This window comes from Mytilus trossulus, chromosome 2, assembly GCF_036588685.1.
Source record: "Mytilus trossulus isolate FHL-02 chromosome 2, PNRI_Mtr1.1.1.hap1, whole genome shotgun sequence".
NCBI classification, from domain to species: domain Eukaryota; kingdom Metazoa; phylum Mollusca; class Bivalvia; order Mytilida; family Mytilidae; genus Mytilus; species Mytilus trossulus.
This window is the reverse complement of record NC_086374.1, coordinates 91,814,903-91,829,511: the sequence shown is the minus strand read 5'-3', so window position 1 is coordinate 91,829,511 and position 14,609 is coordinate 91,814,903. Positions and strand designations below refer to the sequence as shown.

The 14,609-nt window shown below is 32.6% G+C and overlaps 1 protein-coding gene across 1 annotated transcript; it reads right to left on the bottom strand.

Annotated features, from left to right (window-relative positions):
- Positions 1–11,523: 11,523 nt before the first annotated feature.
- LOC134705528 (sperm-specific protein PHI-2B/PHI-3-like) lies at positions 11,524–12,251 on the bottom strand. Its single transcript, XM_063564246.1, has one exon. It carries the CDS (start codon positions 12,249–12,251, stop codon positions 11,625–11,627), a length of 627 nt encoding a protein of 208 aa, XP_063420316.1. The 3' UTR covers positions 11,524–11,624.
- Between the last annotated feature and the right edge of the window lie 2,358 nt (positions 12,252–14,609).

The following is a 14,609-nucleotide window of genomic DNA, read 5'->3' as shown; positions in this document are numbered from 1 at the left end:
AATCTTTTTATAAAATATGTATTTTTGGCTTGGCTTAAGTCTCGCAAGAGCTTATAGAAGCTTTACTATGTGGAACATTCAAATCAATGTTTCGCCTTAACAATTAAATCCACAAAGAATTGGTATCTCATGAACAATAATGTGTTAGTAGTAGTTCTTCTTGTGTTAATAATGTCTTCACGCTGAACTGCTAAATCTACAGGCCCACAGCTCAATTTTTGAAAAATTTAAGTTAGATTTTGTTGGCCTGTAGGTCTGATTTTTACAAGCCCAAGAGCAATTTTACCAGCCTAGGCTGCCAGGGCTGCCACTAGGCGTGAAAACTGAGTTAATGACTTTTTTTCTATTATGTTTGAACAGTACCTAGTCTGTATTCAATCAAAGGTGTTTGTGAATCTGGATAGCCTAGTATAAATGTGCAATATAAGACAATAGATTCTTGATTCTGCCAAAAGATTATAGTGTTCTTAAGATACATTCATTTCAATTTTATTTCGTCTACAATCTCTATTGCTACAAAGACTTGCTAATTGATTGTTCAAAAATGCAATTATCTGTTATGCTACAGACTTTTTAGCCTGTACAGAAATGCAACAGTAAGTTATTCTACAAAAAACTTCTCAGTTGCCTGTTCAGAAATGTACTGTGTTTAAGTTTCCTTTTGTTATTATGATCATTTATTTCTTAACATGTATTATATGTATGTATCAAGCTTGAAATATAATTTATTTTATTTATTTATGTCTGCTTTAAATAAAGCCCTGTTTGTAAATAAAGTCCTGTTTCATTTGTTTATATCAAAATAACTGTTAAAAGTCTACAAATGATTGTATAAGGTGGACTATAGGCATTAAATTAAATTTTGATAACTGATAATATATTTTAACAAACAAAATTATGCCTACTGGTAAATTTAAAGTAATAACACAATCTTGGGTCATTAATTATATATTATAAACTTTAATGTGCTATCAATATGCATTTATTTATTGAATTGTTAAAGGGGTACTAGCTACGAGATATATAAAAAATCTAAAGTAAGATTTTTTTTGTTAAATCAATAATGAAAGTGAAATAGTGAAATAATAATTCGCTTTTAGCAGCCAAAATAGTTCAATGTTATCAAATTAAGCGAAGAAACATTGATATTTGCTAATTCACTTGCAAGTGAATCAGTCGACCTCATTAAATCCGTATTCATGTGAACTTCAGTTTAACCCCTAGCTAGAGATTGACAGCCCATGCATTGTACGTGTACTGGTTATTTAAAAGAAAAAAAGAATGTCAACAATGAAAGTGAAACTACGGTAAATAATTTGATTACTTATTCGATCCATATAAAACCATTCTTATACGGTTAAAAACAATGAGAAACATATATGTTTAATCTAGAAAATAAAATCAAACAGACCTATAAAAATCTTATTGCACGTGTTGGTTTAATCTATTCATATCTTTATTATGTTTACATCGCTTATATGGTCATTTGAGGTCAAATCAATAGTTAATTAGATGGCGTCTGGACTAAAATTCACACGAAACGAACCTACATATTCTCTACCCCATACTCTGTAAACTGTTTCTTTTGGACTTTTGGTAGTTAGGATAAATGTTTTACATTGTTATAAATCAAATATGAGAATTTGAGTCAAATCTGTGACCATGAATTTGACAGCTAGTGCCCCTTTAACACTACAGTGTATATCAATATAAACAAATGGGCATACAATTAATTTTATCCACATCAGTTAATGAATATGTATGATGGTTGTATCCAAGGGTTATTGTTAAATGCGGGGAATTGACAATGATGCATACATGCAATGGGAATGAATATCCTAAATATTTCTCTGCATTACATTGTACATGAGTTTAGGCCTGTTAAAGTTAGATAAATCTTCTAATTTTGATTTTTGTTGTCTCTTGTACATTCACCCTCAATGTTTTTTATTTAAATATATATTTGTTTCTGTTGTTCTTCCTTGTCTTGGTTATTTTGGCTTTAAAAAAATCAATGCCAAACTTCATGAAAAGTTAAATGTTCTTATTATATTTTTATACGACCGCAAATTTTGAAAAAATTTTCGTCGTATATTGCTATCATACTGGCGTCGTCGTCGTCGTCGTCGTCGTCGTCGTCGTCCGAATACTTTTAGTTTTCGCACTCTAACTTTAGTAAAAGTGAATAGAAATCTATGAAATTTTAACACAAGGTTTATGACCACAAAAGGAAGGTTGGTATTGATTTTGGGAGTTTTGGTCCCAACATTTTAGGAATAAGGGGCCAAAAAGGGCCCAAATAAGCATTTTCTTGGTTTTCGCACTATAACTTTAGTTTAAGCTAATAGAAATCTATGAAATTTTGACACAAGGTTTATGACCACAAAAGAAAGGTTGGGATTGATTTTGGGAGTTTTGGTTTCAACAGTTTAGGAATTAGGGGCCAAAAAAGGGCCCAAATAAGCATTTTTCTTGGTTTTTGCACCATAACGTTAGTATAAGTAAATAGAAATCTATGAAATTTTAATACAAGGTTTATGACCATAAAAGGAAGGTTGGTATTGATTTTGGGAGATTTGGTCCCAACAGTTTAGAAATAAGGGGCCCAAAGGGTCCAAAATTAAACTTTGTTTGATTTCATCAAAATTGAATAATTGGGGTTCTTTGATATGCTGAATCTAACTGTCTATTTAAATTCTTAACTTTTGGTCCCGTTTTCAAATTGGTTTACATTTAGGTCCAAAGGGTCCAAAATTAAACTTAGTTTGATTTTGACAAAAAATGAATCGGTTGGGTTCTTTGATATGCTGAATCTAAAAATGTACTTAGATTCTTGATTATTGGCCCCGTTTTCAAGTTGGTCCAAATCGGGGTCCAAAATTAAACTTTGTTTGATTTCATCAAAAATTGAATATATGGGGTTCTTTGATATGCCAAATCTAACTGTGTATGTAGATTCTTCATTTTTGGTCCTGTTTTCAAATTGGTCTACATTAAAGTCCAAAGGGTCCAAAATGAAACTTAGTTTGATTTTAACAAAAATTGAAATCTTGGGGTTCTTTGATATGCTGAATCCAAACCTGTTCTTAGATTTTTGATTATGGGCCCAGTTTTCAAGTTGGTCCAAATCAGGATCTAAAATTATTATATTAAGTATTGTGCAATAGCAAGTCTTTTCAATTGCACAGTATTGCCCAATGGCAAGAAATATTTAATTGCACAATATTGTGAAATAGCAAATTTTTTTTTAATTAGAGTTATCTTTCTTTGTCCAGAATAGTTTGCAAGAAATATTTAATTTCACAATATTGTGCAATAGCAAGATTTTTTTTAATTGGAGTTATCTTTCTTTGTCCAGAATCAACAAGAAATATCTAATTTCACAATATTGTGCAATAGCAAGAATATTTTTTAATTGGAGTTATCTTTCTTTGTCCAGAATCAACTTAAATCTTTGTTATATACAATATACAATGTATATTCACTTTTTACTACCAACTGATAAATTAAAATAATCTTTACCATTCAGTGATAACAAGCAGTTTTTTTTACATCTTAATATATTATGATGTATTTAAATGAGTAGTTATTGTTGCAAACTCCATTAGAAATTTTAATTGAGATTAGTTTTGGAATAAGGGAAAGGGGGATGTGATTAAAAAAATTGGGTTCAATTTTTCTCATTTGAAATTTCATAAATAAAAAGAAAATTTCTTCAAACATTTTTTTGAGAAGATTAATAATCAACAGCATAGTGAATTGCTCTAAGAGAAAACTAAAATTTTAAGTTCATTAGAATACATTCATTCTGTGTCAAAAACCTATGCTGTGTCAACTATTTAATCACAATCCAAATTTAGAGCGGAATCCAGCTTGAATGTTGTGTCCATACTTGCCCCAACCGTTCAGGGTTCAACCTCTGCGGTCGTATAAAGCTGCGCCCTGCGGAGCATCTGGTTCTTTAATAAGTCGACTTATCTTTAATTTATCCAGTGATGTAAAAGTTTCTTGTTTATTTATGTTTTTTGGGTTGTTTTTTGGGGGGTGGGGTGGGGTGGGGTTCAATTGGACCAAGTCTCATAAAACAGTTTTAGCAGGAAATTACCACATTCCTGGTTAAACTGCAAGTAATCCTTTACTGACCAGTTCAAAGAGGTCTATTGGTTCTTGCTTTGTATCTTCAACTAATGCATCATTTGTTTGTTATGGGATGACAGTGGGTCTGAGGGGGGGGGGGGGTGGGGGGGGGGTGTTATAACCCTTTAGACCATTTTTCTCTATTCTATATTTATTTTGGTGATTATTCTTTATTTTATTTTTTTGTCTATTTTTCTCTAGATTTTTTTTATTTCTTTCTGCACTTTTTCTCTTTTCTGTAAACTCCAACCAGATCCTCATCACTTTTGCAAGAAAAATTCAAAAAGTTATCTCCCCTTGACTATTATTATTATGATTGGGTTTATTTCTTCGTTTAAATGAAATATTTCATAATCTGGATTCTGAAATCTCTACTGATGTTTGAGTGTGTATATGTGTTTGAATAAAATATTTTCAAAATTTATTCATGGAATTGAAAATCATAATGTAGATTCTGAAATCTCTGTTGATATATCACGTGTGAGTGTGTATGAGTGTTGGAATAAAACATTTTCAAATTTATTATGTGTCATTTCTGCAATATTGACGGTGAAATTATACAATAATGAAATTATAAATGATGAATCTCAGAAATTTCAAAATTTATTTTGAAATGAATGTAGAAAAAAAGCATTACAAGAATGATTAGGATAACTATATTTTTGAATTAGTCATTGTATGTCTATAATTATGTAATTTTTTTTTTTTGATTGTTTATTTTTATGTAATGAAGATTATTATTAATCTAACAATGTTGTAAGCAAACAGGTCTTTGATTCATGGAAACTTCTCTTTAAAAAAACACATCGTGAAAAGCTTGGTTTCCAAGATTTTATGCTAAATTTACAATTAATTTACCAATCAGAAATTACATGCACAAAAGTCTGGCATCATGAATTGTAAGAAAAACTTTTCAGACGTATTTAAAAAAAAAACATTTTAGGAGAAATTGTTTTTAGAAAGGGAAATATTGTCTTCAGCAATTAGATTAAGCTGAAGAAAAATAACCTTAAATTTGTTAGTGCTATATTGAAGAAAATGAAAAATCCTAGCTCTGTTCAAATAATTTTCTTCAAATTTTGCTATCATAACTGCTCTGAGGAATTGTGTAGTATATGTTATAATTTGATTTCATTGCTTCACATCTACTGTAGATTCAGAAAATATTGCTTGCATTTTTTTTCCTGCAAATTTTAGAGTGGACTTAAATGCCAGATTTATTATTGCAATATGTAAAGGAAAATCTGCATACAGTTTTAGTATGAGATAAAAGAATGCGAGTTTTTATTTTTGTGATACTTATTCAGTTGCACTATTCGATAAAAATCTGGCAGTATTTTGTGAATTTACAATATCTCATTTCTATGTACAGTTCTATACAATTACAGTATTGTGATTCTTCATATTGTTATTTTAATGTGATCGCAAGAAGCCAGAGTTGATCAATATTTATTTTAAGTTGACAATAAATTGTTGAAGCTGTTTCTTATTTATTTTTGTTACCCCATTATGAAGAGGTATAAAACAATCTTGTCCATTTGCATATTTATCTGTTCATTTTGTTCGCCACTCTCATCTGGTTTTATTGTCCGAAAGCTCGACTTAGGGATAGTGATCCGGCGGGGGGCGTCAGTGTTAGCTCACTTCTTAAAAGCTTAATATTTTAGAAGGTAGAAGACCTGGATGCTTCATACTTTGTATGTGGATGCCTCATGTTACGAAGTTTCCGTCAGTCACATGACTTGACTTGACACATCCTTGACCCCATTGTCATGGTTCAGTGACTCCTTGAAAAAAAAGTTAAGATTTTTTGTAATGTTAAATTCTCTCTTATTATCAGTAATAGGATAAGTATATTTAATATGTGCACACCTTGCAAGGTCCTCATACCCATCAGACAGTTTTCACTTGACCTCGACCTCATTTCATGGATCAGTGAACAAAGGTTAAGTTTTGGTGGTCAAGTCCATATCTCAGATACTATAAGCAGTAGGTCTAGTATATTCGGTGTATGGAAGCATTGTAAGGTGTACATGTCCAACTTGCAGGTGTCATCTGACCTTGACCTCATTTTCATGGTTCAGTGGTTATAGTTAAGTTTTTGTGTATTGGTCTGTTTTTCTTATTCTGTATGCAATAGGTCTACTATATTTGGTGTATGAAATGATTGTAAGGTGTACATGTTTAGCTGGCAGGTGTCATCTGACCTTGACCTCATTTTCATGGTTGAATGGTCAAAGTTAAGTTTTTGAGTTTTGGTCTTTTTTTCTTTTACTATATGCAATATGTCAACTTTATTTGGTGTATGGAAATATTTTATGATCTATATGTCAGTCGCGCAGGTTTTATTTGACCTCATCAGACCTTGACCTCATTTTCACGGTTCATTGCTCTGTGTAAAGTTTTTTGTGTTTTCGTCTGTTTTTGTTAAACTATAAGCAATAGGTCAACTATATTTGTTGTTGGGAAGAATTGTTAGCTGTACATGTCTGCCTTGCATGGTTTATGTGACAGTTGTAATAAAGCTTTATATTTAGGACTTTCAACATAATATCAATGATAAGTAAAAAGAAGGCGAGACATTTCAGTGTGTGCACTCTTGTAGGCCATTTATACAGTCATATTTTGTTTGCCACTCGCATCTAGTTTTATAGGCCATTTATACAGTCATATTTTGTTTGCCACTCTCATCTGGTTTTATAGGCCATTTATACAGTCATATTTTGTTTGCCACTCTCATCTTGTTTTATAGGCCATTTATACAGTCATATTTTGTTTGCCACTCTCATCTGGTTTTATAGGCCATTTATACAGTCATATTTTGTTTGCCACTCTCATCTGGTTTTATAGGCCATTTATACAGTCATATTTTGTTTGCCACTATCATCGGGTTTTATAGGCCATTTGAGCTGTTTCCATCACTTGGGGACATAAACTTCAAAAATAATACTTCAACTTAACTTGGTCCGAACAATCCTTAATGTATCTAATCCAAAGATTTGTGGTAAAATTGTGCCTGTTGATAATATTATAAATTGCAGAATCAACCAGTGTGGCTGTCATTGCTAAAAAGAACATAGGGGGTAAAAATGCAAGTCATCATTTAATATCTTATAGAACAGTAATAAAAATGAAGAAACATGAGGCAGAAGATACCAAGGGAGCAATGAAAAGACTGTACAGCTGTTTCTTAAACCACACCTCTTTTGGAGAGAAAGAATATTCAAAGACAATCAATTTTGTTTGCATACTGGTCCCCAGTTCTTATCTGTAGGTTGCGTATCATAAATACATAACTTTGGAATGTCATCAGTAAATATCAATGTGAATATTGTTAATATTGAAATCTGTGGTAACCCTACAGTCGAGGTAGGGGTAGTTAAGAAATTTAGTGCAAGTTTAAACTCTTAAAAGTTCGCGACATATTAATGTTAAAAATATGCTGCACAGCCCTATATTTTGACCTTTGAAAAAAATAGTGCATATGAACATTCCATTCTAGGATATCAAAACTTTATAGTAAAAGTTGTACAGTTTTAGTTTTAAAGGGAGTTCCTATGGGAAAATGCATTGTCAATATTCACAGAAATGCAACCTGTAACACTGCACATGTAAAAACTAAAGATACAGCAAAACATAACCAGATCAGAGGGAAATAAGGTGCTTTGGAAGTATCAATACTTCCTGCTTTACTAGGGCAATGACATTCTAAACTATAGTAAAGAAAGTCCCTGACTAGGGAAATCCATTATGTTACACTTATTACAATTAGAAGTAAATATAATAAAAGAAGATGTAGAATGAATGCCAATTAGATAACTTGGTCACCACATGGCCTTCAACAATGAGCAAAACCCATACCACATGGTCAGCTATAGAAGACCCCGCAATGAAAATGTGAAATAATTCAAATGAGAAAACTAGCAGCTTAATTTCTAAGTTTTCTATGTTGTGTCATGTGCACTATTGTTTGTCTGTCTTTCATTTTTAGCCATGGCGTTGTCAGTTTATTTTAGATTTATGAGTTTGACTGTCCCTTTGGTATCTTTCGTCCCTCTTTTCTTTAATCCGTATAATTGGTCACAAACTGTGTTTCATAACAGTACAAACACAATTCTGCTATTAGAAGGGCACAATTAGTGCCCCTAGGAAACGAACATAAATATTACCAAGGAGAAAATTAACAGCTTTAATCATCTCATCACACCGACAGTACATATATCTATCATATTTACATTTCTCATCAGGGAAGAAGGCTTTAAATGAGTTGCAGCAAATATATTTGCATTCAGATTAACCAAACGACCATCTAATTAAATAGGAAAACGTTTGTTTGACAAGAATGTGTGGAAGTGTATGTAAAGAGTAGAAAAGTCGAAACTGTCAACAGAATCAGAAGGACCACCAAAAGCACGTAATTTCTCTAAAACATCCAAAGAAATTTTTACACTCCGTTTATAGTTAATTTCAATTTTCATATATTTTATTACAAAAGATTATTATAAGCTCTTTGGTGGTATATTTCACTTAGGAACTTGTTAAAAGCATCCGAAGTTTTGATCTATCAACAAACATGGTCGCCATTGCTAAAAATAGAACATAGAGGTCAAATGCAGTTTTTGGCTTATATCTCAAAAACGAAAGCATTTAGAGCAAATCTTATATTTGGTAAAAATGTTCATAAGGTCAAGATCTATCAGTCGTGAAATTTTCAGATGAATCAAACAACCCATTGTTGGGTTGCTGCCACTTAATTGGTAATTTTAAGGAAATTTTGCAGTTTTTGGTCATTATCTTGAATATTATTATAGATAAAGATAAACTGTAAACAGCAAAAATGATCAGCAAAGTAAGATCTACAAATAAGTTAACATGACCAAAATTGTCAATTGACCCCTAAAGGGGTTATTGTCCTTTAATGACAATTTTTTCACAATTTGTCCATCATATTTGCCAACTTTAAAAAATCTTCTCCTCTAAAACTACTCAACCAAATTCAACCAAACTTCAACTGAATGATTAGTAGGGTGTATAAAATAAAGTTTGTGTTTCATTTTCTATTTCGTCATTACATGGCCGTCATGGCTAAAAATAGAACACAGGTTAAAATGCAGTTTTTGGCTTATATCTCAAAAACTCCAGCATTTAGAGAACATAAGACTGAAGTTAAAGTATTAATTAGGTCAAGGTCTACCTGTCCTGAAATTTTCAGCCGAATCGGGTAACTGGTTTTGCAGGTATAATGAGGGGGGATAGGAGGGGTCCTGATCCCGAAATCCCGGGTTTAAAAAACCGAAATCCCGAGGTCCCGAATTTAAATACAGCAAATCCCGACGTCCCGAAATTCGAAACAAGAATTCCCGGATCCCGAAAGGGTCAATCCCGAAATCCCGAGCTTAAACACACCCGATCCCGGAGTCCCGATAAAGGTCCTATCCCCCCCCCCCCCCCCCCTTATAATGCCCCTGAATTGATGATTTTAAGGAAATTTTGCAGTTTTTGGTTATTATCTTGAATATTATTATAGATACAGATAAACTGTTAATAGCAAAAATGTTAAGCAAAGTAAGATCTACAAATAAGTCAATTTGACCAAAATTGTCAATTGACCCCTTAATGAGTTATTGCCCTTTAAAGACTTTTTTCACAATTTGTTCATCATGTTGACTTACTTAAAAATATCTTCTCCTCTGAAACTGCTGTATCAATTTCAGCCAAAATTAGGCTAAATGAGTTTCAGAGTATCTAGTATAAATTTTATATTTTATTTCCTTGTATGTCAAGAAACATAGCTCCTATGGCTAAAATAGAACATAGGAGAAAATGATTTTTTTTTGCTTTTGAAGAAAATAGGACGATTCAAAGAACATTTAAATAAATTGAAAAGCCAAAATAATCATTGATGAGAGATTTAACCAAAAAAATTAAGGTGAGCGATTCAGGCTCTTGAGAGCCTCTTGTTTTGTGTAGTTTAGGTAACCATAGTGGGGACCTTATGATACATTAAGGTGAAATATATATCTATTTCAACAATTCATACGGGTAAAGAATAATTTTATAAACTAAAAAAAGTAAAATAACAAAAATACCGAACTGCTAGGAAAATGCAAACGGAAAGTTCGTAATCAAGTGCCGAAACCCAAAGCTCAAACACATTATGAATGGATAACTACTGTCATATTCCTGACTAGTTACAGGCATTTTCTTATGTAGAAAATGGTGGATTAAATCCTGGTTGTTTAATATCGTATCATCAAGTTGTTAAGAGAAGGACAAATTAAAATCAGATAAAAAATATTTCAGTACTACAAAACAAACTCGCACGAATATTAAGAAGCCTTCAAGGGGTGGAAGAAGGATCATTTCCCCAAGCACATGCGAGGTGTGCATGTCCAAATTATAAAAAAGGTAACTTTTAGTTACTTGGGCTTCATGAAAAGAAGACAAAAGCTTCCAACTTATTTTTGGTGTTTAGTTACACATAGTATTTCTTTGTATAACACACATATACATATATGAGCTCATAAACATAGCACCACAAAGTTTTTATAGTGTTGGTAAAAGTGGCAGAAAATGTTTCCAGTTGAAACACTCTCCATAAGCATTGAAATTTAGTATCACCAGAGGCAAATGAATATGTCTTTGATACCACTTCACACATGACGGCCCACACATGAATTAAAAAAGACAAAAAAGGCAAGATCTGACAGTAAACTACAAATGATTGGCACTATATTGACAAAGCCGATATAAAATAGCAATTTCTAGAACAATGTCACGGCTATTTTGACGGCTGATATGTCAAAATAGCATATTTCTGAATTTTCCGGTTCTAGCAAAATAGCCACTGGTAAAAATATTATTTGCTATTTATTTCGAATTTCCTAATACAGTGTCGTTGTTTTTGTGATGTCAACATATAAAAGATTGGGTGCGAAATATTTTTGAATGATGGTAGTTTCGAGAAAACAATAACATTGTTAGAAATAAATATATTGGTGGGTATTTTGAAATTCAACAAAAATCTAGCCAGTATCGGATTCTAGGGGAGTACTAAGACTATACATATACAGGGATTCCCGGAAAATGTCCGAAAAGTTTTTTGCATAAATTTTTGTGTTTTCTCGCCCCACTAGGCGACAATTTCGCATCCACATCGATTCAAACCTTGCTACGCCACTCCAAGACATCTAGAGATTTTAGGTAAACCACAGGGGGTCGCTGGCTTTTATATCCATGGGTACTCATAAAACTGGATAGACAACCCAGCAAGTAGAAACCTTCACCTGTTTATAGTAAACCTAGAAGTAAAAACTTTTTATTGTAAAGGAAATTTAGTAAAGATTATCAGTTACTTTAATATAAAAGTAACAAGGGGGTTGGATTATTACGTTTGAACCGATACAAAAATCTAAGATTCTTTTTGAAATATGTGGGTGGCCCTGAAAAGGGCCTTTGGATTATGCAGTTACTTCTGCTAATCGGGTCTATTTCTTTGTCTTCTTGGCGGCCTTCTTCTTTGGTGATTTTCTAGCCTTCTTCTTTGGAGACTTTCTTGCTGGTTTCTTTGCAGCCTTCTTTTTCTTTGGAGACTTTGGCTTCTTGGCCTTTGATTTTGTTGACTTTTTAACTGCAGCTTTCTTTTTTGGTGACTTCTTGGCCTTAGCATTGTTAGATTTATTCTTTGATTTCTTGGAACTCTTCTTCTTTGGAGACTTTGCTTTCTTTGCCTTTTTGGGAGAAGCAGGTGCTTTTCCAACTCGGAAGCTACCAGTTGCTCCAGAAGCACCAGCGGATGTTTTGGGTCTGACTAAAACACCAGATTTCAATCCCTTTGCAAAAGCCAACTTCATTGCAGATCCAAGGTGTGATGTGTTGATACCTTTGTTGTTAGCCAGGATGTACTTCCTAATGGCTTGGACTGAGGACCCTTTCCTGTTCTTCATTGCTGTAATGGCAGCAACAATCATAGATAAAGTAGTTGGCTTCTTGGCTCCTCCCGCTGCTCTTGGTTTCTTTGGTGTCTTTCTGGCCTTCTTTGCTGGACTTCTCTTTGGAGATTTGCTCCTGCTCCTGGACCTAGATCGGGAACTTCTTCTACTTGGGCTTGGCATCTTGGTTACTTGCTACTACTACGTCAAAATTGAATAATGACAACGATAGCTGCAGGTGCTTCATTTATCTCAATAACGCGGACGTGATAGAGAACACCCATAGAAATTTTATCTGAAAACAAAGTAAAATGGCGGATAGTTAAATTTGTGTTTCCCACTTCATTCCAATTGCAGAAAATTTACAAGTAAGTGTGTGAAATAGGAAATTATTAATGTAGAAATAATTTGTAACATCTAATCTTCAAATTGCACAATAAAAAACGCTCATTAAAATATCTTGTCGCCGTGTAAGCATACGTTAAACTTCATAATGTTAGTTTCTAAAATGTTTGCTAAGACAAAGAGACACTCAAACGTGGAAGAACTCTGGTTTAAAAGGGTATGGATGGTATGAATTAGCCAATAAATGATGCTACTTAAATGTTGATTATTTTGAGAATAACTAATGAATGCAATGTTGAAATACTTGAAGAAGCAAAATGTGTTTCCAGATACATCGACGAATGTCCGCCATTTTCATATTGACTTTCAATGAAACTTTTGGCAATGTATATTTTCAAGTAAAAAATCCACCAATGTTATTGCTATTAGTATTTATTGTAAATAAATGTCTTCACATTGTTACGTTTTTCAGAGATAACCTTCCATACATATGTGACTATCTCAAATGAGGGTCTCAAATGACTTTATCAGTGTATGAACCTGAAAGTCATTGAACACGGTCTGTCTATTTTTAGTGATAAATATTTATTTTTTTAAATACTGGTATAAAAATATGAATATATAGCCTATACCTACCACTATTTTTATATGTTTTTTCAAAAATGAAATTTTTAACACTAAAATTCAAGCACTGTCAATAGTAATAAAATATTTGTAAAGCCAATAATATGTACTAGTCAACAAAAGAAACGATACACGACTTTGAAATAAAATTTATCAAAAAGTATTTGATATAAAACAAAATGAGATACACTATTTTAAAAAGGTTTCATTTGCAATGCATGCACATGTGATAATGAAAATCAAAACTTGTCGGAAAGTATCTAAATTCCGTGTAAATGATCAAAGGGTGCAAATTAGTTTTGCGGAAAGTTGAAAAAAAATCGACACATAATTTTCTAAACACTAAATTAAATTTCAAATTTGTTTTAAAATATTCAATATGATAATCAAGGTATGTTTATGATGTAGCTAATTGGTTGAAATAATGATTTTTCAAATTATTGGGAAGATATGTGTTTTTTGAAATCTCAAAAAATGCAAAAAAAAAATTGTTTTTATTTTCGTCTCAAATCAATGCTTTAGATATGAAAACAACACACATTAAACTTGGAACCTTTCGGATTAGTTTTAAGATTGCTACCGCTTTTTGAATATCACTTTACACATTCTATCTATGGTAAATCAGTTGATAATGTATTATACATTTGAACGATTTCTCGTAGGACCGAACTTTGCTTTACAAATATACGAAGAAACTGTATGATTCTTAAAAACAAATTGATGGCAAAAACTGTCTTAACCTTTTAATAAGAGGTTGACATCATTAGTTGGAACTTCTGTTTTTAAAATTATCGTTTTTGTCGAGCCTGCATGCAACTTTTGTTGCATAAAGCTTGACATAGGGACAGTGATCCGGCGGCGGCGACGGCGTTAGCTCACTTCTTAAAAGCTTTATATTTTAGAAGGTGGAAGACTTGGATGCTTCATACTTTGTATATAGATGCTTCATGTTACGAAGACAAGTTTCCGTCAGTCACATGACCAATGTCCTTGACCTCATTTTCATGGTTCAGTGACCACTTGAAAAAAAAGTTCAGATGTTTTGTAATGTTGAATTCTCTCTTATTATGAGTAATAGGAAAACTATATTTGATATGTGCGTACCTTGCAAGGTCCTCATGTCTGTCAGACAGTTTTCACTTGACCTCGACCTCATTTCATGGACCATGAAATGAGGTCGAGGATTGGACCAGTGAACAAGGTTAAGTTTTGGTGGTCAAGTCCATATCTCAGATACTATAAGCAATAGGGCTTGTATATTCGGTGTATGGAAGGACTCACGGTAAGGTGTACATGTCCAACTGGCAGGTGTCATCTGACATTGACCTCATCTTCATGGTTCAGTGGTTATAGTTAAGTTTTTGTGTTTTGGTGTGTTTTTCTCATACTAAATGCAACAAGTCTACTATATTTGTTGTATGGAATGATTGTAAGGTGTACATGTCTAGTGGACAAATGTCATGTGACCTTGACCTCATTTTCATGGTTCAATGGTCACAGTTAAGTTTTTGAGTTTTGGTCTTTTTATCTAAATTAATACTATATGCCATAGGTCAACTATATTTGGTGTAT